This window comes from Rhipicephalus microplus, unplaced genomic scaffold, assembly GCF_043290135.1.
Source record: "Rhipicephalus microplus isolate Deutch F79 unplaced genomic scaffold, USDA_Rmic scaffold_32, whole genome shotgun sequence".
NCBI classification, from domain to species: Eukaryota; Metazoa; Arthropoda; class Arachnida; order Ixodida; family Ixodidae; genus Rhipicephalus; species Rhipicephalus microplus.
In genome coordinates, this window is record NW_027464605.1 from 3,527,878 (window position 1) to 3,554,597 (window position 26,720).

The window sequence follows — 26,720 nt, forward strand, 5'->3', positions numbered from 1 at the left end:
GCTTACTACTTCACTCGTGCTCGGAGGAAATGGGTTATGCGCAACACTCTGTCCTCCACGCCTCCGTCGGCGACTACGTCGCCGCCGTACCCTTTCAGCAGCCTCTCTGTGGGTTGAATGGTCCCTAACCATTTGTTTGATAATGGCGATTTCCTTCTTAATCCGAGGGCATTCCTTGGATGCAGCATCATGCGGACCATCACAGTTTCTGCACTTCAGACTTGTTGCCCGACATGCGTCTGCAGTGTGCGGCTCAGCGCATCGGGGGCATACTGTGGTGTTTGTACATACACTCTTGATGTGACCAATTTTCATGCAGTTATGGCACTGGAGTGGTTTAGGGACAAATGGTCGAACAGGATGTCGGAAGTGTCCCACTTTGACATGCGACGGAATGGAATCTCCTTTGAACATTATCTTTACACATCGGGTGTTTCCGAGGCGAAGTACATTCGCGATGAGAACTCCTTCGTTCGCTGGTTTTATGAGAGTTGGGAGGTCCGAGTTTGCTATGGCCAAATCAATGTCGTAGATTACTCCCGCCGTGCAGGCACCGTCCATTGGAATAACCGGTCGTACTTTGATGCCTCCCAAATCTGATACTCTGCGAAGCTTGTCTATAGCGCTGGCAGTCATTGTGTCCACAGCTAGAATATTCTTCCGCGTGTTCACCCGGATATCCTTAATGTCGTTTGGTGCTACCCCCTCAAAGTACATAGAGAGAGCTTGCCTGTTTACTGCTCGAAGGCTGATGGTGGAGTCCTCGGGCATGAAGAGGATGGTGTGCGGCCAGCATTCTCCTTTTGACTGAGACGTTAATGTCCCTGCTGGTGAAGACGACTTGATACTTCTTCTTTTGGCCTTCCTGCTTCTCACGGTCTCGAAGTCGTCATCCGACGAGTCGTCGCCAGTGGCCGAGTACAGTTCCGTGTCCTCGCTGGTGCTCGAACAGGTGCTTCGTTTCCGCGACGAGCTTGCCAAAGGTGGTCTATGGTCGGACATAGCCGCAGAAGGCTCCACGTCCACAGCCATGATGCAGTGACTATCACCGTTGGCCTTACTGGTTCTGGGCCAGGCGCGCTGATTTACCGAGGAGCTCGCCATAGCAGACCTCTGGCTGGGCGGACCAGTGGATGACTCCGCGTCCGTCGCCTTGGGGCAGGGAGCAGCGTCTCCCGTAGAAAGCGAAAAACTTGATAACAATGCTCGGAGCCGAAAGCAGAAGCGTTCTATGAAGAGACACTTCGTCGTCGTCCCTCCTTGAGCAATATTGGTGGGCGCTGCGGATGGGGTCGACTGTTTGGAGTATGGTTTGGTCACATTGGTGCCGTTTAAGGTACTGTTAAGGGTGGAAAAACAGACAGAGGGACAGACAGAGGGACAGACAGACAGACATGCAGGCTAGCAGCAGGCAGTCGAGAATTTTTGCGTCGAATGTCCCCAAGGAAGACTATCGTCTTTAAAAGTCGCCCCTGTGTTGGTGCGCGAACGATTATACAATCAAGGGCGTATTGGCAGTCCGTTGTGCGTAGTTGTAGCTCCTATGAAACACCTGAGCACTGTCCGGCATTCGCTACAATGTCCTGCATTTGCTACGCTGAGGACTTTGTTAAATAAATTACTGGAATGAGTGGATGACGATACACAATCACCTCTTTCCGGGAGGCTGTGTTTATCAACGCGACTAGGCCCATTGAGCTCTACCCACTTTAATGTACCAATAGGACCTGGTCATTCGGTAATAGATGCTTTTTTTTAAATGCGATGCAGTTCTTAGCCAACTTCGGCGACATTACTGTATCTATCTCTCCATTTAGCTGCCAACGACTTTTAGCTCTCTTGGCCATTTAGATAATGGGATCGATACCAATATTGGTATGGCATAACACGACTGTATTGCGAGCATGAATGACTAGTGATAACATGAAAATAGTGACATGTGTGTCACGAATGTCCTAATTTACATGGTCTTGCTGCTCTCGTGGTGGTTTCGTTCACATGACATTTAAAACTGGTATGTGTTGACATGACTGCATGGCGAACACAAGTGACAGGTCCTAACGTTGAAATCACGGCATGCATGTCGTGTAAGTCATGACTACATACGCTCATGGTGCGCTCGCAGTCGTTTAACTAGATTCATACAGATCCTAACGTTGAAATCACGCCATGCATGTCATATAAGTCATGACTACATACGCTCATGGTGCGCTCGCAGTCGTTTAACTAGATTCATACAGGTCCTAACGTTGAAATTACGCCATGCATGTCATGTAAGTCATGACTACATACGCTCATGCTGCGCTCGCAGTCGTTTAACTAGATTCATACATACCAAGTTCGGTATTACATGAAGTGACTGGACGGCGAAAGTAAATTACTCGTTAAAACATGATAATCATGATATACGTGTCATGTAAGAACATGACTACGTGTCACGCTCATGATGCGCTCGCGGCCGTTTCGCTAGCTTCGCATATACAAGATTTGGTATTACGGGACGTAAATAGACGGCTAACACAACTGCCAGGCGCAAATATATTGGTCATGACATGGGAGTCCTGAACGGCATAGTTTACATGCCTGCCACTACTGGTGCTGGCATTGAAAACGTTAGTGATGCCGTCGTTACGCAACTATAAGCAACATACCTGACTCTTACCTAAATACATGAGTGCGCATATTGCTCCTCGTGTTTATTGCGTACTACGTCCGTCCGTCTCGTAAGGTAGCGCTGATTTTAAAGTGAAATATCAACCTTCCTTATTCGTGCTTCGCATATCATCGATTCCACGTGGGATCTTACTTGTCTAAGTCATTGTCATCTTTTTTTTTACTTCACTCTTTTCCTTCCTCCAGGTGGCAGTTGCCAGCTTGTTCTCTTTTTTTCTCTCGATGTCCTTCGGGGTTTAAAAAAAGTTTATTTGAACATAACGTATACAGAACGAGCGTCTATACAACAAGCACAATAACAAACAAAAGACAAAGTACAACATACATGACACATTTAAACAAAAGTGTCCAAGCCCGTAGGGTATCCCTGACACATGTTACTAATGACTACATACACTACATATACGCATTAATCACAATATGGACAATGTAAATGATGATATATGTACAGAATTGACAAGACTTGGTGAAGATGTTAGCAAGGCTATACAACAGGCATAGAGATTCGTGAAATTTACATCATTTACACCGTTAGAATGAAGTGCACATGTACAAGAACTCACAGCCATACGGGGCACACACAAATACATAGAAATAGTAAACATATACAGATTACATGCACTAATGTGACACTGAGAGGTGACCTGGTTATAGGAACCAGGCCAGGTGGAAAACTAATCGAACACGTCTGTCAACTACGGACAGAAAGTGGCACCACCATTGTCGTAGAAATTCTTTCTCCCCAAGGAAGAACAATTCATCCGACGGAAACGATAGTAGTTCAGAGTATAAGCGTTCCAGAATCGGAAAAAGAGCACGATGACTATGACCTGCCGCAATAACCTTGCATCTATTATGCCACAAACGAAAAGCTCCCGCAGCTATTAGAAGGCGTGCAAAGCGACTACGCGAGCAGCAACTAGATGTGACAAAGCAATTAACACATAGGCGACGGAAACCAGTGTTAACGGACTTCGAAAACACCTTTGCAATCACACATTGCTGCATCACATGCTGATTAGACTCCTGTAACGGGCAGTTAGGACAAGTGAAAGATGGGACCATGCCCCACTTCTCCAGTCTGTCCCGTGTTAGGAGTACTCTCCATCCAAGACACCACATGAAGTCGCGGAGGTGACCGGGCAAAAACGATGCCGTTGTCGTGCTCCACGAGACATGTCTCGATCGTGCTAGACGGGATGGAGGAACCAGAGGAAGAATAAGAGCCGCCGTTGTATCTACAATGCGACTTTAAATAATGTCCACATCTGGACAAACATGCTGCGCGTGTCGATAAAATGCTACTGCCGTTGAGTGAAATGCAGGTGCGTTAAGCGTTTGCGATGCAGAATTAAGCCGTGCATGTGGTAGTAAATAGTGTATCTTGGTGCCTGAAAAATAGCAGGCAAGATAGCGTGCGGCACACTGATCACCATGCAACAACCGAAGTAAGAGTCGTCAGGCAATCGAGCCGGCAGCGAACAGATACGGATGCCTATGCGAATTCAACACAGTTTATCGGTTGCCCAAGTGCTGCTCGGCAAACCAGCTCTCTTCCACCTGACCAGAAAAATGAGCTAATGAGGCACTACAATGGCCTAGTGATTCGTAATGGGGGCTGTACGACATGAGATATGTACCATGAACGGCCGCAAAAACACAGTCTGTGCTAAATACCTTCTTTCGAGCATAGGTAAATGATACTTTCGTGCTTCCCGGATGTGTCGTTTTACATCTTCGACTACTGGCACCCACAAGGAGGCTAATATGTGGTAGCAAGTATAATCAAGCCCCAGAATGCGAATGGAGTCACTTTTTTGAAGACCAGAAAAGGGACTTAGGCAGACGTCTGGGGAACCAATGAATAAATATCGACATTTTGAAAAATTTAACGCAGCACCTGAAATCGTGCCATACGCAGCAAAAAGTCGTAGGCTATAGGGACAAACTGTCCTCGTTCTTTAAATACAACGTGATGTCATCAGCAAATGCTGTCATCGTCATGGTACCACTACCTGGAAAAGGAAGGCCTCGAACGTATGAATCAGCAATTATCAAGCCAAGGAATGGTTCGAGGCTGAGTACAAAAGATGCAGCGAATAGAGGGCACCCTTGGCGATACCACGGGTAACAGGAAATGACACACTCTCTAAACCATCAAGAAACAACGTGCTGCGTATATTTCGGTGTGCGTTTCTGAGAAGCTCAATGAAGCTTTGGGAGAAGCCAAATGCTGCCAATACGCTAAATATAAAGCTGTGTTCGAGGCGATCGAATGTCTTTTCTTGGTCAAGTGAAACCTAGAGTCCCCGAGCTGATCTTGCTGACGTGTACGCAATCATATCACGCGTAACAAAAGAGAGACTGTGGATTTCTTTTCCAGGAATAGAGCACGCCTATCGGGCTTCTCAAACGCCGAGTGATAACTGCTGCGAAAGTTTTATAATCAACGTTGTGGAGCGTTATTGGTCTCCACTCCTCTGGGCGAAGAAAAGATGGGTCGTGTTTAGGTATTAGAACAATTCGACCATCGCGAAAGCTATCAGATAAATCAAAGTTCTCAAAACAGTGGCAAATAACAAAGGTGAAAAGAGCCGAAATGACGTCCCCAAACGGTAAATAAAACTCAACAGGCAACTCATGCGGCTCGGGGGCCGAGTCACGCTTCATGGAGGACAGTGCTTTGTCAGCTGACGGACTTGTGCAAGGTTGTTCAGCTACTTCTGATGAAATTTGAGGGAGCCTACTTAGCATTGTGGCTGTCTCGGTGCTACCGCGATGTGATTACGTTGTCGTACGAGCCATGTTGGCAAAGTGATCTAGGAAAACTGATTGATAACGTGCCAGCGGCAACACAGTTGGTAAAGATTTGGCAGCCTGATTTCCTAGTGGACTCGACGGGTTGAGAAGCGAGCTTTTCGCAAAGCGCAGAAGCTCAGGGTGAGCACATGGATTACGCCTGCAACGCCAAGCAGCCGCTGTCAATGACCACGCTGCAATAAGGCGTTGAAAACAACCCCGTAACTCTCGCTGCCATGCACGCATCAAGGGAGCTAGCCGATCAACCCGAAAAGAAATACGCAGCTTTGTGGCAGTGTCTGCTAGTTCTTCGGACGTATGGCGTCTAAGGGCGTGCCTTTGGGTATCTGTGTACGCCTTGGGTATCTGTGTATGCAAATAAAATGGCAAAAATTCCTTGTATGTGTACTTGTATTATTTGCCTCTTGAGAGTCTACACAGTCCTCACAGGCTCCAGAAAGTCCACTTTTCAAGCTCTCTCTGTGACTGTCCCGCACATTCCTCGCAGGTCTGGGCGATTCTTTATCAAACCTCCACGACATCTACCATGCCTCTTTTATGTCGATTTTCCGCAGCTATTATGCCGTGACCATTGTACAGAATACAATAAGCTTATTTTTTGCAAGGAACACAGACCATTTGTAACCTATTAGTCATAAATAGTGCTGGCCTGTCCAAAGCACATGATGCTTAGATAGCCACTAGAACCAAGAAATCCAATTCTTGAACTGTGAGTGAATGTTCTCATTAGCGAAAATACTGAGTCTATGCCCGTCAGAAATGACCACAGCAGTCAAAGTGCTTGAATATTCTTTAGAGCGCTACTATTAGGGACGAGTATTGGATGAACTACACTGAAATTGTGCACTGCGTGCTTGTATGTGTGCTGTGTTAAGAGGGAGAACATTTAAACTTTTTCAAATGTGCATTCGCATATAGGTATATATATATTTTGTTTTCATTATTACTTTTCCCTGAAAACACCCGTCCGTGGTGGTCTAGTGGCTAAGGTACTCGGCTGCTGACCCGCAGGTCGCGGGTTCGAATCCCGGCTGCGGCGGCTGCATTTCCGATGGAGGCGGAAATGTTGTGGGCCCGTGTGCTCAGATTTGGGTGCACGTTAAAGAACCCCAGGTGGTTGAAATTTCCGGAGCCCTCCACTACAGCGTCTCTCGTAATCATATGGTAGTTTTGGGACGTTAAACCCCACATATCAATCATCATCTTTTCTTTAAATAACGCGCGGAGAGGGGTAGCCATCACCAGAAAAGGCGATAAATATTGCGTTGTTTAATTTTATCTCATTAAAAAATACAGGAGTATTTTAGTGAAATACGTAAAGTGTGTTTATGTTTGACATTCATTTGTAGTACCCGGACGGAGTGTACTGCGAAGGCTTTGCCGCTGAAGAGTGGAAACCGGACGCGTCTCCTCTCAACTACCTCAGCTACTTAGCAGAAGTCACTGTTGACGCGAAGAATGACCGGGCTGTTGCTGACTCACGTGTGAGTGCCTCCAACGATGGACCGTGAGTTGTAACAATGCATTTAGCCGTGAGACGAAAGTGTTGGAAAATGAGCAATTAATGAGTGTGTATACTGAGTTCTGTTATATTGTTTCTACGGCTCTTGAAAAGAAGGGAACCACGCTTTTCTATACTAGATATATTTTGCTTAATGGGTTGCGTATGACCATTTGTTTGCTTACTCGTTTGTCACTCGGCAAGTGTTTGCGCGCATATTTAGAGGGCTGTATTGGTGCAAAATAAAGTCAGTTGTTAGTCCGTGAATGAGTGTGGTTTGTGTTCTTAACCTTTTGTCTCAATCATTTTGCCTTATAGCTAAAAGCACCTCGTCAAAAAAAAAAAGTCTACCTGCGAGAGGAATAAGTGAAAATGGATGCCTTGTCTCCATAATGGACGTTATTGCATATACTGACCACTCTAATGAGAGTACTAGCACGGAAACTGGGCTCACTAATCAATGCAGTCACCTGAATGTGAAAACATCTTTAAAGTCAGTGAATCGGAAACACTCGTAATTATATTCCAACATGTGGGAAGCAACTGCGTGAGAATTTGGCTGGGCGCCGGTCATCTTGAACGTGTAAGCTGCTCCGCTTTGCACACCCACTTTTATTTCATTCAACCACCCCATGCACGTGCAGTGCTTCACGATAGATACAGTAGGCGACAAGACAAGACAAGATACAGTAAAAGTGGTGGTGCACCTCTTTTCTCCTTTTCTTGCATCTTGACATTTCTATGGTGAAATTACGATGCTTCAAATAAGTGCATATCGATGTGCAACATCGATATGCTAGATTCAGCATATGCTGAATGCATATGCTATGATTGAATCATATGAATGCTATGAATCATATGAGTGCTATGGATGCTTATGAATCATAGCATATGCTATTCAGCATATGCTATGATTCAGCATATGCAGCATATGCGCTATATTCAGCATATGCTGTGCCGAAGTGCATGTTGACTGCTGCTTCTACCACAAAGATTCACTCATGATTATGGAGTTTAGTCGTTGGTCTTGAGAAACATCACTAGGCGTCAGCGGGGGTGCATCGCTTCCAAATAATGTTCTACAGCTGTCAAACACCAGGATGCATTCGGCAAGCTCTCGTATAAAAACCTAGGCCTAAACTAAACACTCGAGTACTTCTGAAAGAACACGGTTCACTTTTTTTTTCTTCATACCGACTGCTATGATGGTGGGACCAACGATATTTCAGCAGCGAAGCTGCATAAGCTGTCGGTAACTTGAGCCCAGTCCTGAAAAAAACGTTCATCAGGAACGGGATCATGCTCTTTTCAGTCTTTTAATGGTGAAACAGTACAAGCTATAGGTAACTTGTGCTCTTTCGTCCGAAACTCCTAACCTGGGCTTCCGCTACAAGAATGGGGCAAGCGCCCCGCCGCAGTGGTCTAGTGGCTAAGGTACTCGGCTGCTGACCCGCAGGGCGCGGGTTCGAATCCCGGCTGCGGCGGCTGCATTTCCGATGGAGGCGGAAATGTTGTAGGCCCGTGTGCTCAGATTTGGGTGCACGTTAAAGAACCCCAGGTGGTCTAAATTTCCGGAGCCCTCCACTACGGCGTCTCTCATAATCATATAGTGGTTTTGGGACGTTAAACCCCACATATCAATCAAGAATGGGGCAAGCGCCACTACCGTGCAGGAGGGGTGAGTGTCAAATCAAAACGAACACCCAAAAAAGAAAGACAGGAAGAACAAGATATAAATAACAAGGCAGAAATGAAAAAAGAAGAAAATGAGGACCGAAAAAGACAAGAAAAAAGAAAGGAATATATATATATATATATATATATATATATATATATATATATATATTAAGAAAGAAAGAAACCAAAATGATTAAAAGGCAGACAAGCTTAGAAAAAGACAAAGAAACGAAGGAACAAAGAGAGATAGAAAGAGAAACAAAGACGAAAAAGGAGTAGAAAATGAAGAAAACAATGTGACACAGAGACAAGGAGATAGAAAAAACGAAACACAGAGAAAGGCACATAAAGAAGGAGACAGATATTAAAAGGAACAGACATGAAAAACACATACCAAAATAGAGAGCAAGACAGAAAGAAAAAGAAAGAAAGACAGAAAGAGAAACAAATAACTGGAGAAAGAAAGTCGAAATAAAGGCGTAGGAAGAAAACAGGTGTAAATAAGAGATGCAAGGAACATAGACAGAAACAAAACGAAGGAAATGAGAACTCAGACTCGGGCTGAGCCCTACTTCCGCGTTACACTAGACTTGTTGGTGCGTTTTATTAGCTCTGTCAAACTTTCAAGATACCATGCTTCAATAAAATGCGTCTTGAGGTTTAGAAACAAGTGGGAACTACGTTGTTGAGCAGAGATGGGCTCGCTATGGTCGGTTATTTTCTTTCACAAGGATACCACCTATGTAAATTCAGGTTCATTTCTTTCCTGTAGGTTCGCATGGACACCACAGAAAGGCTTTACCGGATTGATTTCAGCTCGGAGACGTCAAGCATCAACGAATTCGCTCTGCCACAAGGCGTGAAATCTGTGAACCGCATAATATCAGGAACTCACGGTGAGCCGTTGCGTTTATAGTTCGATGTGGTCAGATGTGAAATCATATATAGTCTATGGTTCGATGGAGTCGGATGTGAAACCATAAATAGTCTATGATTCGATGGAGTCATGTGAAACCATTGATAGTCTATAATTCGCTGGAGTCAGACGTGAAACCATAGACAGTCTATGATTCAATGGAGTCAGATGGGAAACCATAGACAGTATATGATTCGTTGGAATCAGATGGGCAACGACAGACAGTCTATTGTTCGATGGAGTCAGATGTGAAACCACAGGTAGTCTATGGTTCGATGGAGTCAAATGTGAAACCATAGATAGTCTATAATTTGATGGAGTCAGATGTGAAACCATAGACAGTCTCTGGTTCGATAGAATCAGATGGGCAACCACAGACAGTCCATGGTTCGATGGAGTGAGATGTGAAACCATAGACAGTCTATGATTATATGGAGTCAGATGGAAAACAATAGACAGTCTATGATTCGATGGAGTCAGATGGGAAACCATAGACAGTCTATGATTCGATGGAGTCAGATGGCAGACCATAGACAGTCTCTGGTTCGATGAAATCAGATAGGCAATCCCAGACAATCTGTAGTTCGATGGAGTCAGATGTGAAACCATAGGTAGTCTACGATTCGATGGAGTCACATATGAAACTATAGACAGTCTCTGGTTAGGTGGAGTAAGATGTGAAACCACAGGCAGTCTATGATTCGATGGAGTCAGATGTGAATCCATAGATAGTCTAAGGTTCGATGTAATCTGATGTGAAACCATGGATTGTCTATGGTTCGATAGTGTCAGATGTGAAACCATAGATAGTCTTTGGTTCGATAGAATCATATGGGCAACCACAGTCAGTCTATGGTTCGATGGAGTCAGGTGTGAAACCATCTATAGCCATACTCGTTTGCCCATAAATACCCCCCCCCCCGTCCCAGAAAACTACCACACACATCCAAAACAAACTCGCATCCAAATTTGCACATGAAGACTGTTGCACGTTGAAACGTATCTATGCCATCAATGGTGCGATAAATCACCCAGTGCGCCTATGACAAGCATTAGGTACGTATAGGCAGAAGCTTTATTCGTGGGTGGAGGTGCCTCCCCGATTTTGGGAGGGGTGTACCACTTTATATGATCCTTTAGGAGCAAAGCTCCTTAAGGCGTGGGCTGAGCGTCCCGTAGTAATCGTATCAAGCCACCTACCTCTTGTTAGTTCTTGCACCAGTCGTTGAGGGCGGTACTTTTTACATATAATGAAAGTTATATGCGGGGAAAAATGCAAATGGTACGATACTAGAGGACGTTACTTGTACCATAAATAATAAAAATCACAGCATATCCATGGAGGGAATGATGCTGAGTGGGGCAAAGCGACCGCCAGTCCGTGCACACTTCTGTTCGTTCGTTCGTTCTTGCTTCCGTCCATCCGTGCGTCCACCAGTCCATCCGTCCATGAGTCCGTCCATCCATGTGTCTGTTCATTTGTGCGTCCAACCGTGTGTCTATCTGTGCGCCTGTCCATCCACCCGTGCATCCATACCTGCGTTCGTCTATGCGTGATTCCGTCCGTCCGTGTGTCCATTTGTTCATCCGTGCGTCCGTCTATGCGTCCATCAGTTCATCCATCCATCCATCCATCCATCCATCCATCCATCCATCCATCCATCCATCCATCCATCCATCCATCCATCCATCCATCCATCCATCCATCCATCCATCCATCCATCCATCCATCCATGCGTCCGCTCGTCCTCTAGTGCGTCCATCCGTGCATCCGTCCCTGCGTTCGTCCATGCGTCCATCCGTCCGTCCATGCGTCTCTCCATGCGTCCAGCCGTGCATCTACCCGTCCGTCCATTTGTGTGTCAGACAGACAGACACATGACTGAGGGATGCGGCCAGCGGATAATTCACGGTTCCGATAAAAAAATTGTCCCCATATCTGCATGTTTCTGCAAATGTCGTCGAAAGAAGATAGTCTTGCGTGTGGAGAGAGTGAACAAGACACTATTTTGACGCTCTGCGCAAGAAAATCGGTTAATGTTATTCTGGAGGCGCTGCGTTAGAGTGCCTCGAGCGTGCAGCGGAGGCGAACGAGCACATAAAGTTACGTCACACGTGAGACATAGCGCCATCTGGCAGTTTTATTAGAAAACAAAGCACGTGGCTCTGAGGCGGCTGTGCACGCCCATGTCAGAGGTGATAAAGTGTAAAAGGCAAGGCGACGAATAGGTGCCACCACTGTCTCGTCTTAGCAAAGCGTTGGAAACACTCCCCGTTCCATGCAAGCGTTGCATGGTCAGCGCAGCATGATAAGCACTACGGTCCTTAAAATTACTTATGTATGTCTTTTCTAGTAAAAGACGCACATGCAGAATATATACGTCATGTTATGGTACCCCAGACATGCGCAGTAGTTGCTTTTTAATTAACAATTGCACGTGCATGAACGCTCAACCTTGAGCGACATTGGTGGGCGCTGCGGATGGGGTCGGCCGTTTCAAGTACCCGATGCCGTTAAGAGGGAACATACATACAGACAGACAGAAAGACAGACCAAAATTTTTGCGTCGAAGGTCCCCAAGAAAGACTATCGTCTTTAAATGTATGATACTCACGAGGCGGTGGCAGCTCGCATTCGAAGACGGAACTTCGATGTGCGAGCGCGCGAGGAAATAGAAATGGCGTCACATGAAGAGGTTGGCAATCGTATGTTCGTCGGCGGCACCGTACACTAGGGGGTGCGGTGTAGTAAAATAAAAGCCGTTTTGGCGGGCGCCCGCCTTTAAAAGGTCGGTGGATGCACAAGGCTGCAGAGCGGCGTGCCCACAAGGCGGTGGCAGCGGCTCGCGCTCGAAGACAGAACCCCGATGTGCGAGTGCTTGAGGGCAGAAGCGTGCCGTGAAGCTGCACGGCGGCATCCGACAAGATCCCGGTGTACGAGAACGGGAGGCCGAAGCGGTGCGGCAGCGGCGTGTGGACCCAGCTTCGCCCCATTCTCCATCATTCACCCCGTGGATATGCTGTGACTTTTTGCTTTCTAGGCCATGGTGCGAAAATTTAGGAGGGGGGGGGGGGAACGGGCCTAGTGTGCCCCCTCGCTAAGCCACTGAGAACGTTATGCCTGAAACAAGAGTAATCGCAACCTGCCTTCTAGCATGTCCAAGGGCAAACATATGTATTCAATCCCTCAGGTAAAAAAAAACAACCGAAAACGCTTGTTTGTTTCTTTTCCAACACAGAGCTTGTGTTCGACATACAACACTTGAAGAGGGGAGTGACGCGATGCCAAAACAGAACATTGAGAAGACTGCCCTTCATGATGGAGTCCATTATAGAATTCCAGGATGTACCGAATCTTTCGCCCACGCTTTTCTTCGGCACAGACAGGACTAAATATTTTCTGAAGAAACAGGTACGTAAAAAAAGGTTACGGATGGTGAAAAATAAAAAAAAGAAGAAAGACTGAAATGCTAGTGAGAAAACAGGGTAAAACGCTTTAGCATAGACAATAGAAGGTCAAACGATTCGCCACTTGTAGTGGTTGATAAAAACGTAAATAGAAACGGTCAAGTTTGGTTTTGTTGGGCCTAAACGTAATGAAAGCATGTTGACATTGTTGAAAGGGCCGACTGAGCATAGTTTGTATGAAGCTCGCCATAATAAACTTCTCGGATATAGAGTTAGAGAAGGAATATAAATAGGAGTTTGCCTCCAACGTAGCATTCGATGTGATTTTTATACTTCCATGTGTCATTTACTTTAATTTAGCTTCGAGGTAAAAAAAGACTGGTTTGAGTAGACACCTGGTCTATAATTTCTAAACGCCAAAGCCTGATGACCACCATTGCAGTGCAGGCTCAAACTACGCACGATGCAGCACTGATATTGAAAGGACACTGGAGCGCACAACAGCCATATAGTCCCGTGCGCAAACAGCACACAAGACCATTATTGAGAAACTCCATTTGTGATGTGAATGAAGTGATGAAACTTCCAAGACTGCGCTCATTCATTGCCGAACAAAGCATGAAGCAGATCTTGTGCTACAAAACAGAAGAGAGCCCAAGAAATGAAAATCTTCTAATCTGAATAAAAGAAAGAGTCTTGAAAAATACGATGTACTGAAAAATGCCGAATATTACTGGCTGCGTACACACAAATACAATGTCAAGCTTTCTGCTCAAAAACAAAATACCCAAATTACATGCCTTTATAATGGAAAATCATGGTTGGTAATCTGATCCTTACTGTATCAGTACGTTTATGAATACGAAAAAGTCTGCCTTGTTATTATTGTTATTTACTAAAAACTGAGAGGGATAGAAAAAGTGAACTGTCTTGGTATTTAGTATGTACTAAACAGCGTTGAAATTAGTGTAAGAGAACTCGTCCTCGGGTTCATATCTGGTCAGTAATATTCCACAAGAGGACAACAAAACAATTATTTTTTGCTGTTGCACGATAGTTGTACAGCCTGAGACAAAGTTCGTGGAAGTATGGCGGCAAAATATTTATTTTGGACGCTGCAGATTCATAGAAAAAGACATGAAAAATGACTATTGACTACAACAGCAGACCTTCATGACACTTCACTTGATTTTCTTGCTTCTGCAGAAAAGACATTTTTGTGGATGCATGCAACCAGTCTTTCCTACGAGAAACATGGGGTTGCACAAGCTGCTTCGTTAAATAGAAGTTCTATAATATTAAACCTTAGTGCAAAAAGATTGCCAGAGAGGTCGTAGTAGATATCTCTCGTTTCAGACGCGGAAGCGAGGAATTCCCTGCAACGTGTGGCAAGGCAAACGGACCGACTGGCCATCACGAGCGAATATCACCACCGTATGGGAGTGGTGTGTAGGCGAGCAGAAGGTGAGAGACAAGAGTAATAAAAAAATGGCACTAGGTCAAAGTAGAGAGAGACACAAGAAAGAAAGACAAATAAGGCAAGTTGACCACGGGCATTGCAAGTACCTTTCCTCAAAGTATATAGGCGCCTTAAACGTTCAATTTCGAAGCTTAGAAGAGGAAAGAAACCACCAAAGAGGGAAAGGGAACAATAAAAGACAATGCCTTTTTACTCTCAAATAAATTATTTTCAATATAACTAGCTGGTTTTTACATCTTGAGATGCGCATGGGGAAGTAAATAAAAAATGAATAAAATTATCGCTTTTTTTATAGATACGGTGTGGGGCTTAACGTTTTAGCCAATTATAACCGCACGGCCAGTGTTACCTTAATGAAGTCCCAGCTCAACCTTCCTGAACTCGCCATTCGGCGTAAAATAGCCCGACTCAGTCTCCTTCATAAACTTTATCATAGCAAAAATCTTCGTGAACAGTTTATTAAACCCCCCTCATTCATATCACCCAGATTGGACCATCTGCAAAAAGTTCATGTTCCCCGCTGCAGAACCGTAACCTATTCGCATGCCTTCATTCCAAGAACCACATCCGAATGGAATCTACTACCACAATCAGCTACGGCTATTACCGATACATCACGTTTTAGGGCCTTTTTGCAAAACATGTTTTGCGATGTTTGATTTTGCTTCGTGTTATATATGTCGTGCTTTTTTTTTTTTCAAAATCGTTGTAATGTATTACCGCTACTACATTTAATTCTTTGTTACTGTGTGTTTTTGCCAATCGCTTTGTATTTTCCCTTCTTTTCCTTTACGTTTTGCCGTTTGCTGTATTATTTTGTATTGCCACTCCCCTCTGTAATGCCTTCGGGCCCTGAGGGTACCATAAATAAAAAAAAAATAAAAAAACGTTCGAAAACCACTATATGATTATGAGAGATGCCATAGCAGAGGGCTCCGAAAATTTCGACCATCTGGGGTTCTTTAACGTGCACCGAAATCTGAGCACAATGTCCTACAGCATTGTCGCCTCCATATAGAATGCAGCCGCCACATCCGGTATTCGATCCCGCGAGTCAGCAGCCGAGTAACTTAGCCACCAGACCACCACGGCGGGGCTTTGCTGACAATCTTCAACGAAGAATAGTTACAGTGCCGATTAGTGGAATTTAAATATTAATCCAGAATATTTTATAAAGTATGCTCAATTTAATACGGAATATTGAGATGGGAAGACAGAATTCAGACTTTTGGGGCAGAACAGAAATAAAAGTCCTATCTATCAACAGTGCAAAAAAATGCACCTCAACAATTATTTGCTGTTTGATTAATAACCACAGAGTGGGTGTGAGGCATGCAGATTGATCATAATCATCATCATTATCATCATCATCATTAGAATGCGCAATGTGCCCTACCGCTTCTGAAATTTCTTCCTTGACACGTGACCACCGTTACCTGCGCGTGCTATGTTGGCACCACATCAGATGCTAAACACGGCCTCTTGGAGAAGAACAGCGCTTTATCTTTACCAGATGGACGCTGACTGACATACAAAATTTATTATTCCTCTTCGAACCACTGGGCCTGAAAGAGATTAGGGCCTTATACGCGTCGAAAGTGTTCGTGTTGTTAGAAACTGCGACAGCGATTTGTTGATTGCGGACAGTAAAAAAAAAAAAAAAAGCCCTGAGAAATTGAAGGAATTTTATTCATCTACGTTCATCACTAATATGCTCAGAAAAGGAACAAACACCTCAAAATTACTCTGTTTCTGCGTATAAAGCATGCCTACAGGTGTTAAATTATTTTCATTGTCTTTTTTCTTCTTTTCTTTTCAGGAAAAGCAAACTTTTGGCATGTGGGACTCCCCCAGTCTCCCTTTGGTCAGCTTGGAAATCTACAACGCGCACGTAAGCCACTTCTTCTAAAAGAAGGCGTGCGATGAAAACGCCGTTCAAAAGAGCAGACGCGTTTAGAGCTGTCAGAGACGGAAGGCGGAAAGGAATATTGTGCTTCTTAGCGCTTGTCTGGTTTGTCCCGTCTGATGTGAACCTGTCGGCCTGACGTCAACGTGAGAGACGCCTGGCCTACGGCCACACAAACGTCACCTAAAAGTAGATGCCACAGGGTAACATGCTCAGCACTGTTACGGAACAGACACACGTTTTCAGCCTTTATACATTTTTTCACAGTGGTACATTCCCTTTCGAAAAGGCGACCAGACTCCTTGCGGGCAGGGAACTGGCACTAGTCGAGTACTATGCACGACCAGAGGCATCGCATAAATATAATAATACCAACAGTGCACACGTTTCAAACTGAGTTTAGGGCGTGATTTAACGTTCACAATTTCTTTGCGTTTAGCGAGATGTCAAACCAGAAAAGCAGCTTCGCGCTAGGAGTGCCAGGCGCGAAGGAGGAGCACAGCTCTGTGGCCGTCCTTGTTCCTTCTGGGCTTTGTAGCCTAAGCTATACTGGCCAAGGTTAAGCAGGTTCGCGTGGCTTATCGAGAGCCGGGGCTGCGCATGACCGAGGAGCGATGACGTCACATGACATACAGCTGGCGCGCACGAGAAGACCTGGAAGCTCCTGGAGTGACATATTACTAGTGGGCTGGTGATTGATTTGCGTGAGCCGCTCGCAAGTTCATGTGTCCATCTGTCCGTCCGAAGCACGTAATAGGTGCGTCCAGGCATAGCCAAGCTAAGCCACTGCTAATTGTTCTTTCATTTATTTTGTCATGAATAGAATGTGTTTCTCGACATCTTTCTCTCTATTTCTTTGTCTTTTTTGTTTATCTTTGTATCTTTCTCTCTGTTTCTTCCTTTCTCTCTATTTTTCTCTTTACTTATATTGTGGTCGTACTCTGTTATCACATGCTGTTGTCGTCGCTTGCCGTAGCACAAGTGAAACTGTATGTAGCATAGCCATCAGTAGCATATCAAGCGCGCGTTCGCGGCAAAGAAAAGTTTTTTTTTCTTTCATTTGTTCGAGTGCCGTGACGATGATAGTACGTTAGGGGCACGTTAAGGGTCCGGGATTATGTATGTTGCCATCAGCTGCCGTTCTTTGTTGTAACGCAGGCAATAAACATGTGTAAAAATTGAAAGAGAGGAAACAAGCAAGAAGTAGAATGAAATAAATGACGAGAAATACAAGGACATTGAAATAAAAAAAAAACAGAACTAGAAAAGAGAACAAGAAAGAAAGAAAGGTGGCAAAAATGCTAGAGAGACACACAAGTTCTCGCAAGCAACACGAGCGCGAGCTGCAAGCGTTTTTTTTTTTCATGGTAAGCAAGCAACAAGTACTTCAACCAGAAACCTGTACTTGTGATTCGTCTGTGAATCTGGTACATGCCGACGAAAATACGAACATTTCAGGACAAGAGTGCAGAAAAGAATGGGCGTCAAACGAAAACCGCAGGACCTCGCTCAGCTTTGCGCATGCGAAGAATAAAAGAAATAAAAAAAGGATTCATTCGTTAAGCGATAATTATGTCATGTTTTCATCTAGTCATCATATTTTAATTTTTGGTCATGCTAATAATCGACAAACTGGCTATTTTTCTATTCCTCGCAGCCGAGTACCTTAGCCACTGGACCTCCACCGCGGGAAAATGTTCGTATTTTCGTCGGCACATACTCTACTGGTCTGTTGACAATGTAACATGCAGAAGAATCCGTCATTCATATACGCCAAAAGAATACACCTGTGTGAAAGCCACTCCTGACCTCAGGCGGCACAGTAAAATTGTGTGGAGGCGGGAGGGCTGCGATCGAGTTTTCAGCTTCCTTGATTGAACGAGGTTAGGGTTAGATGAGCGTTACAGACAGTCGATTTGCGTCTCGATGTCCAAGATATTGCTTCGGCAAGGAAAAAAATGAAGGCCCCTTTTAGCATCTGTCCTCAGCCAGGATACTGAAAGTATCACGGTCCCCTCGTAGGTGAACTAGGTGGTATCGTCAGCGAGGTCGTTACCAGCAGTACTACAATGTTGAGGCAGCCAACCGTACACAATCTCATGTCCCTTGGAGGAAGCTTGACGAAGCACTTTTACTGTCTTGTGAACAAATGCCCGATGTACATTGTGTCATAAAGCCGACCAGTGCAGTTTCCAAAAAAGAGTTTGCGCAACTAACACTTGTAGTCTTACCACTGAGGCGATTCCTCTAAGACATGTAGAAGTACCTTTCTAACAAGCTTCAGTAAACTTGTAATATTGCAGAATCACTCAGAGTTATAGTTTTTCGCGTGTTTTCTGATAATAGTCTCCTTGTTCTATTCACCCGTGCAACAGTAGATGTGATTTCAGGCCGCCGCAATCCAACATGGGAGGGGCGCTGGTTCGCATGTGCGAACGCGACAAGTACACGTGGGCTGGGGAGCGCTCACACTCGCGGTTGGCACTGTTTTCTGACAGAACAGCGATCAACTCAGCCAGGATCGTGAAGCAGTAAAGAGCTCATTCTCTTGTTCATGACCGTAACCAGGATTTGGGGATGTGTACACCTAGCGCCATCTCTTGTTGGTGGCAGCGGCTGCCTGTCGTAACTGAATAGCAAATAAGCGAAACAAAAATCATATCTGACGAAAAAAGGTAGTTCTCAAAAACGACTCCCGGGCAGCATGAACTTCATTAAACATTCGGTTATAGTGGCAGTTTATCACTACAAACCATGTGGTTTCCTTGGCTCTTTAATATTTTACAACGGGACCTTGTGTATTTACGATGGGTGGTGTTCAGTTGTTTTGGGAATCGAGCCACTAGCTTAGTAGTGCAAGAGTGAAATTTCCCCAAAATGATCCAGTAGGTCTCTGCTGTACAGATACCAAAGTAATTTTTCATAAGTAGCTTATTTCAAAAGGGACGATTTTTTTTCCCCATTTGCTATTCAGTCATGGCAGGACACCGTTGCTACCGCAGTGAGATGGTGCCACGTACAAATGTGCCTAATCCTGAGAATGTGTGCCATATATCTGAGGTCTTCCGTAGGCCACTGGCCTTGAGCCCACACAATCTCTAAATTTAATAAACGGTTTCTTGCGTGCAGATGGAAAACAACTATATCAGCAGGTTTTTTTTGTTCTACAGTTAAAGCTATTAAAAAAGTTAAGGCTGAATGGGAAGAAGAGTTGTACAAAAACATGCGACGCCAAACTCATGTGGTTTCATTGCAACAAAGTTTCGAAAAAGTGTTTCCACATCCCATCACATCCCATCGCTTCATTTCCTTGAAGACCCCTCAAGGGGTAATATACATAAGCGTTGGGTTCACAGTAAAGCCAGTGGAGGTCGTTTGGAAAGAAAATTAATTACATTGTCCAAGGAAGAGAATATTGAGGGCGGCAATGTTGTGCTCCGATCAGAAACAATATTTTTTTTCGTGCCAAGCATACTCTACGTGAATTAAATGTGCATACTTTCACAAACGAAGTATCACTTCGCGAAAAGTAAGTAAGTAACAGTAGCTTAATACGTTTGATACATCATTCCGGAAAGGAAACGTTGAAAAGTGGTGACAATGACGCGCTGAAAGTGGAGAAGCATTTTACCTGCAGAAATAATCTCACCATTGCAGGCGGTGTGGAAACGGGAGTCTTCCTCTGTGGGGCAGATTCTCTTTTTCTTTTCTTTTTTTCGCAGATGAAGACGCCGGAGCTTCGCCTTCTTGCTACACGATTCACGAAACTTCTTAGAGAATATACACATTTAGTTGGGTGTACGTAACAATGCTACGTACGCAGCACGAGACGTTGCGTATGCTGCAAGCGAAGCACTGAACAACACCTTTCGTTTATCGTATCGACCATACCGGGCGTTTAGATCCGCTACACGTATCATGTGGGAAATGAAGCAGTTTTCGAATGCTTCTTAATGTAATCGTGTGGTTGCGGCCCTAATAATGGCCGCTACCACATGATGCCGTACTGAATCAAGTCAAATCGAATTGTTAGATCCATGGTTTTATGTCCTGTGCTATCTTGCAATCTGGCTGCTGTATAATTTGAGATCTCGCGAGAGTGTCACATAGTTATCACTACCTATCGTAACTTGTGTGTGCGCCAGACGTTTTTTTCGGGTGTGACTGCTGATAATCCAAGTGACCACCGATAATCAGGCAGGTACGGGAAATCTAGGAGGCGTTGCCCGCATGTAGCACGCAAGCGCTGGTTTCAAGGCTACAGTGTCGCTGCGATCGTGCGTTGCGGTTAGCGGCAGGGCAAACGCTATTCTAAACCTCTTATCGCGCCCGCTTCGCCCGCAGCGCTTGCAAACGGTATTCTAAATCTCCCTAATGTGTCTAATGTTGACCATCGCACAATCAGACTTCAAACACAGATTTCGATGAAACGTTAAAAACAACCGGGTGTCTGAAATGACATCGAATACAAATACGCTGAAAGCAAAACGCAGTCAAGGCCGCCACATTGCAGCGGTTCTGTCTACTCGTAATCATGCCACTGTAATCACCCGCCGTTCACGGCCGGCCGATCGCATTGATAACAGTGGAAAACCGTTGCTCCACTGCCTGCAGAAACTAGACCACCGCGAAACGGCCGCAGTATAAGGTGTCATAATTTTGACACAGATCTAGGAAAGACAATATGCTAGTATAAGTTAGGTTAGGAAATTCATTTGAGAGCTTAGGTTAGAGATTAGGACGTGCTAAGTTTGAAGTTATAGTGTGCTAGGTTATAGTATAGGTTACGTTAGCTATGATACCGGGGTACGAGGCCAGGGGCGATTATTTCTTAAGTATACCAGCAGTGCCATTTAGTGTATTTCTAACGACGTTGTTGGATACTTTCTGCTCGTTCATGTCTGTGTTGGTCAGTATGATGTTACATAGCTATAAACACGTGCAACTGACCCAGCTGCCTTCGCTTAAGCTAGGTAATTTTCGTTTGTGCACGCAAGGATAGAAATGCTAGGACTCAGTGAGCGAACCATGCGAATGGGCCAATTATGACGTGATCTTGCACATCATCGGGCAAGTACGAGAGAAAAAAAAAAAGAGAATGCCACTGTTCGACAATACTTACTCGAGAAACTGAATTGGCTGGCTAGTTGTTTGCATGATCATGCAGCTCTTTGTGTGCGTGTTCTCTGTGCGCTCTAAGTCGCAACGTTAAAATTTGTTATTGCTCAGGGAGTTTAAGAAAATCAAGTTTAGAATTTGACCACTAGAGTACAAACTTTTTCTCTCGTTGCTGTGCCCTCAGACTGACGATACCGCAGCGGGCAGCGAAGGAAGCACCGATTGGGAGAAGCTGACGTTCTCCTTCTACAGAGTGGACAGAGCCAACAAGTGGGTCACGGATCTGCAGGCTTTCGATGTCACTGACTGCATGGGAGACAATGTTTATCCGATGCAGTTCGAGTTGGCGTGTAAGTGAGCTCGCATGCCCTTCTTTTGCAATTGAATGCGCATAGAACAGGAACAAACAACGACAAAACGGTAGTTCCTTCTCAAAACATGGAAAACAAAGAGAAGCTATGGAACAATGAAGAAATCCAGAACATAGAGCGAGATTCTAAAAAGGAGCATCAGACAATAAACAAGAAAATCATTATATACACTTAGGTTTAATGCTTTCGACGCTGCTTAGAAAACTTGTCGAAGATGCCAATATTTCGATTTTGATTCTTGAACTGCTGAAGACATGGAAAACGTAAATGTAGTCTCATGAAAAATTTTGAATTTGCCAACAATACAGGCCTAAAACGAAACATGCTTGTGGATATCATTCTTCGGAATGAACCTTATTGGGCTTCGGTAAACAACGGCTTATTATGTTGGTGTGCATGGTCATTCATAGTTTATACTTTAGTGTTTGGTTATTTTATTCCTAAATACTGCTCGTTTCTTTTAAGTAGAATGCATAGGAAATAATATCTGGAAGGTTCGAAAGAAATTGCTTAAGTCCTTAGTAAAGACTTCGTTTTTTCCTCTGTTATATAAGGATTGAGATTTCTTGGATTTTCCTCTTACGATCAACTGAAAGATCAACGTGGCGAGTACATATGATCTCTTAACTCTTTCAAAAAGCTTTGCGATAGTACATTATAGTGGTCACTAGTTAGTATAAGGTTAAGTACATTAGATGTGTCATTTGTAACACGCGCAGGATGTAGTATAACTTAGAATGCAGTTAAGGAGTACACGAACGAAATCTGTAGCAGCGAAATATACTGTAATAGAAGCGATATTGTTTCTGCATATTTTTCCGGGAAATTAGCCAACAAAAAGCTGGCTCTTTGCTTAGTTGTTTTTAGATAAGTTCACTGAAGGTGCAATCAAGTTCACGTAAAAAATCAGCAATGTTATACGGTGGCTTCTTGAAAGCGCCTAAGAGCACTGCTGCCGTACTTCAGCCTGTGCTGAAGTGCGGCAGCAGCTAAGCGAGGCCATCAAGTCTGTCTCAATCGTTGCAAGAGAGAACGGTAATTGATGATACGTGGCAACAAGTATATAGCATGTCCTATTAAAATACTGCAGTATTTCCGATGAATGCGTATTTCGGCAGACCAGTGATATACTCTGTATCGGTAATGTTTCCAGCTAGCCAGGTTTCAGGTTTTATCTGCAATTTTCCGTGAGAAGACAACAGGAGATTAAGAAACCCATTGCGTTGAGGAAGGTAGTTATGACTTGGAATAGTCACGGAATAGCTGGGTATGCAGCCGCCCCGAAAGGGATTCGAACGCGCAACTTCCGGGTCAATAGTCCAGCAGCCCAACCACTTGTAGGGGTGAACGTCCCAAAACCACGATATAATTATGAGAGACGCCGTACTTCAGGACTACGGAAATTTCGACCAGCTGCGGTTATGAAACGCGCACATAAATCTAAGCACGCGAGCCTCAAGAATTTTCGCTTCCATCGAAAATGCAGCCGCTGAGGGCCGGGATTTGATCCCGCGAGCTGCGGGTCAGCAGCTGAGTTTATCATCATCTAGACTACCATGATTATTTAAACTCTACACACTGTTTCACACATCAGGTGCAACGCTGTGCAAGACATAAAAGAAGTTCCACCGGCAAGATATAAGACTAGGTTTGTTTCGTGGTCCGTATTTGTCACTGCGAAAACTCGCTCGAGCATATGCGTAAAATACGAAAATCAAACAAAAAAGGAAAACAACAGCACGCTAAGTCATCGAGTCACACGGTAAAAGCCGCATAACGGGGTTCACAAGCTGTAGAACACAAAACAACTTCATTTATTATTCACCCTTAAAATGAAGAAAAAAGAATCTATTTTGTGTGGCCCGAAGCATTGAACTCTATTTTAATCCGAATGCATCTTTTGCAAGAAGTCTCGCCAACTTTAACAGCATTGCAACTGATGCCCAAAAAGGAGCATGGACCACCGAGCCGGTCTATAACACCTCATCGTGGTCCATACGCGCGCTGACATGTTGACCTATTAGAATGACGTATGCACACGTACAACATTTTATAGTTACATTTACTTTTCAATACTTCAATTCATGTTTCGTTGCTCACTGTAGAGCCCACAACTCTCCTGCATCCGCAAACAAGAACTTGGAATTTTTATTTAGCAGCCTCACTGTAAAATATTGTTTAAATTTCACACGGTTTATTTTCAGATCCGGAAGCCAAGCATGAAGACGTGGTGAGCATCGCCGCCGAGCCAATTTTTCTGGCCATGTGCAAATCGGAGATAGTGCGCAGCTTGAAATCGAATCTCGGAACACTTCGAATCGGACGCTTGCGCGCTGTAAGTATGACGTCTAAATCTAACACAAAAAGTGTGGCTTGTAAATGCGTGAAAAACTGGAGAGAAGTGTATATTTTCTGACGTAGAAGTGTATATTTTCTGACGTCATTTATAGGTATTCGACGAACAAAGAAAGATGTACATCCAGTTTTCATTACTTGATGGATTCCCTTCCGTTAGAGATGAGCCGACACTTGAGAAAATGAAGGCATCACTTCAAAAAGCTGTGGACGAAGGGTCACTGAATGTTAAAGTCAATGCGCCGGGAAAAAAGGTGAGAATGCTATTATTAAGCCACACTATCTTTTCCATTAAATGAAAACACACAGAAAATGCGGTTCAATGACTGTAGTGCCACACGTTTGTTCTGACGTGTTCTGTTCTGTTTTGCTGTGGCGAGGTTGAGATCCATATTAACTTGGCTACTCCATATTGCCTGGTTGACCTTCCTGCCTTTCTTTCCTCTACCTCCTGCATATCAATACGTTCTGCAGCGAAATAAATGAATATTGCTTGGTGCGCCCAAAATGAACAATCAGCGAAAAAACACGAAAGCAACAACAAAACAAAGAACATAATACCACATTGAAAACAGTTGAAGTTACACGTCAATGTACAGTTTGTTTGCAGCAGGTCCGACTGTCATAACTCAATAAGCTACTTAGGGACGGAGGTGAGTTTAGGGAGATAAGTATGTCGAAATGGAAGAGTACGTGGTTGGTCAAATTAACTAAATGTTTGCTGATTTGACACTCACTAATGTGGTCGCGAAGGGGTTCAGTGCAGCACGGTGCAACTATAGAGCACACCGACGCACTGGGAGAACAAGACGCAAAAGAGCTAACATTAAAGTAACTTCAGCGGTTTTGCGTGACAAGATTATTGTTCAGCACGATAATTAGGCATGCTATAGCAGGATATTGCAGTGTAAATTTCACCATCACGTCTTCTTTCCCGTGCACCTAAATTCATAGAGATGGGAGCATTGTTTCATTGTACTGCGTTTTTGCTTGAATTAAACTTCATTTCTTCACTTTTTCACTTCGTCCCAGTAGAGCTGCTGCCTCCGCGACCTTGAGGCGTGCACCCTCGTACTCAGCAGTACAGCACCACAGTCGACAAGCTAACACAGTGGCTGAGCGCTAACATTTAGCGTTAAAGACTCACCGAAAGGCTATAGTACTTTCAGATGGATAACTATAGTTTCATTATGCTACGTGTCACCTTGACGATGTCGTAACAATCGAACCAAAGTCTATTCGTTTCTTACAGGAGGAGATCGAATTTACAGCCGTGCCAAACACGCTCCGGATCACCGAAGACGAATTTCCGGAGGGAAAGGCATCTAGCGCTTCCCCTTTCCAGCCTGAAGAATACAGCTGGCTCGGCGACAATACGACGGTGCTAAGGGCGCCACCTGCTCTTTTCTACAGATATGAACGACGCTCTCAATCGGCCCTTCCGAAGAACGATACGTTTGCGAAAACTGTGAAAATTGCGAGTTTTGCAGGCGGAGCTGTTCTACTGTTCATCATGGGCGCTCTTGTTGGTGCAATATCACTGCGCCTACAGCGGATTGTACGGTAGAAATGGAAAAAAATAAAGAGAGTGAAAGTGCTGTGTCAATCGCTTAGTTGTTTTGCGCATGTGGTTTCCACGCACTCGAAACTCTCACTTGGCAAGCCTTACTCCCTATCCAGCCGGCCGATCAATTGCGATACAGTACGAAAACATTGCAACTTTTCTGTTAGATTCCCGCACTGATGGCTAAAGTCTTGAGAGTCATTATACGACGAAGATACAACGTTTGAAAAGTTCGTCTTTCTCAAGCAAGTGAAATCTGTTTGATTCTTTAATAAATAACTCTTAATTCACATCTGCACAGGTGGATGTTGGAACTACTGTGGGAACTCATTTAACAATGAACGCGGCCGTAGCTAATGGTTTGACCACCGGAAAAAAAAATGCCACCTCCAGTCACCGGACTACACTGACGAAGACGTGTCCTCCCGTGAAAACGTTGTCGCAAGCGACATTGCTTTAATGATGAGTTGTCATCATATTACGTACATGTCATTGCCGACTCAAGTGGGTTGCGAAGTTTGAAAACGTCAGCGATTCCGTTAACGCTTTTTGAGCCCGATCAGAAGGCGCTGCCTATAGGTGGCAGTCGAGGCTCCCTAGAACACGTGAGTCGAGTAACGCAGCACGCGAAGTGAAATTTTCCACTCATTTTCAAAGTCAGAAGTTGCTCGCTCTGCTCTCAACAAGTGATGTCATAATACAAAATGACCACGTCATAAGCACTAAGATTATGGTCATTGGCCATAAGAATGACGTGCTCTTGCTGCACTAATAGTACTAGAATTGCATTCAGTACAGAATTACACTGGAGAACTTGCGATCGCACTGAAAGTGAGCCGCGTGTTCAAACTAGAAGAAATTCCTCAAGGTCATAACGTGCGCTGTCGAACGAACGTAGCTTGCTCCCTTGTGGTCACCTACTGTGCAACTT

General features: G+C 44.4%; 1 protein-coding gene across 1 annotated transcript in view; it reads left to right on the top strand.

The window, feature by feature from the left end:
• LOC119172273 (uncharacterized) overlaps positions 1–25,831 on the top strand; it is a 46,969-nt gene extending 21,138 nt beyond the window's left edge. Inside the window, exons 5-13 of the mRNA XM_037423318.2 lie at positions 6,843–6,977; positions 9,444–9,567; positions 12,827–12,999; positions 14,352–14,459; positions 16,295–16,366; positions 21,684–21,849; positions 24,075–24,205; positions 24,321–24,479; positions 25,478–25,831. Coding sequence (XP_037279215.2) covers positions 6,843–6,977; positions 9,444–9,567; positions 12,827–12,999; positions 14,352–14,459; positions 16,295–16,366; positions 21,684–21,849; positions 24,075–24,205; positions 24,321–24,479; positions 25,478–25,792 — 1,383 coding nt within the window. The 3' untranslated portion in view covers positions 25,793–25,831. The remainder of the gene's footprint in view (positions 1–6,842; positions 6,978–9,443; positions 9,568–12,826; positions 13,000–14,351; positions 14,460–16,294; positions 16,367–21,683; positions 21,850–24,074; positions 24,206–24,320; positions 24,480–25,477) is intronic.
• Positions 25,832–26,720: the final 889 nt, after the last annotated feature.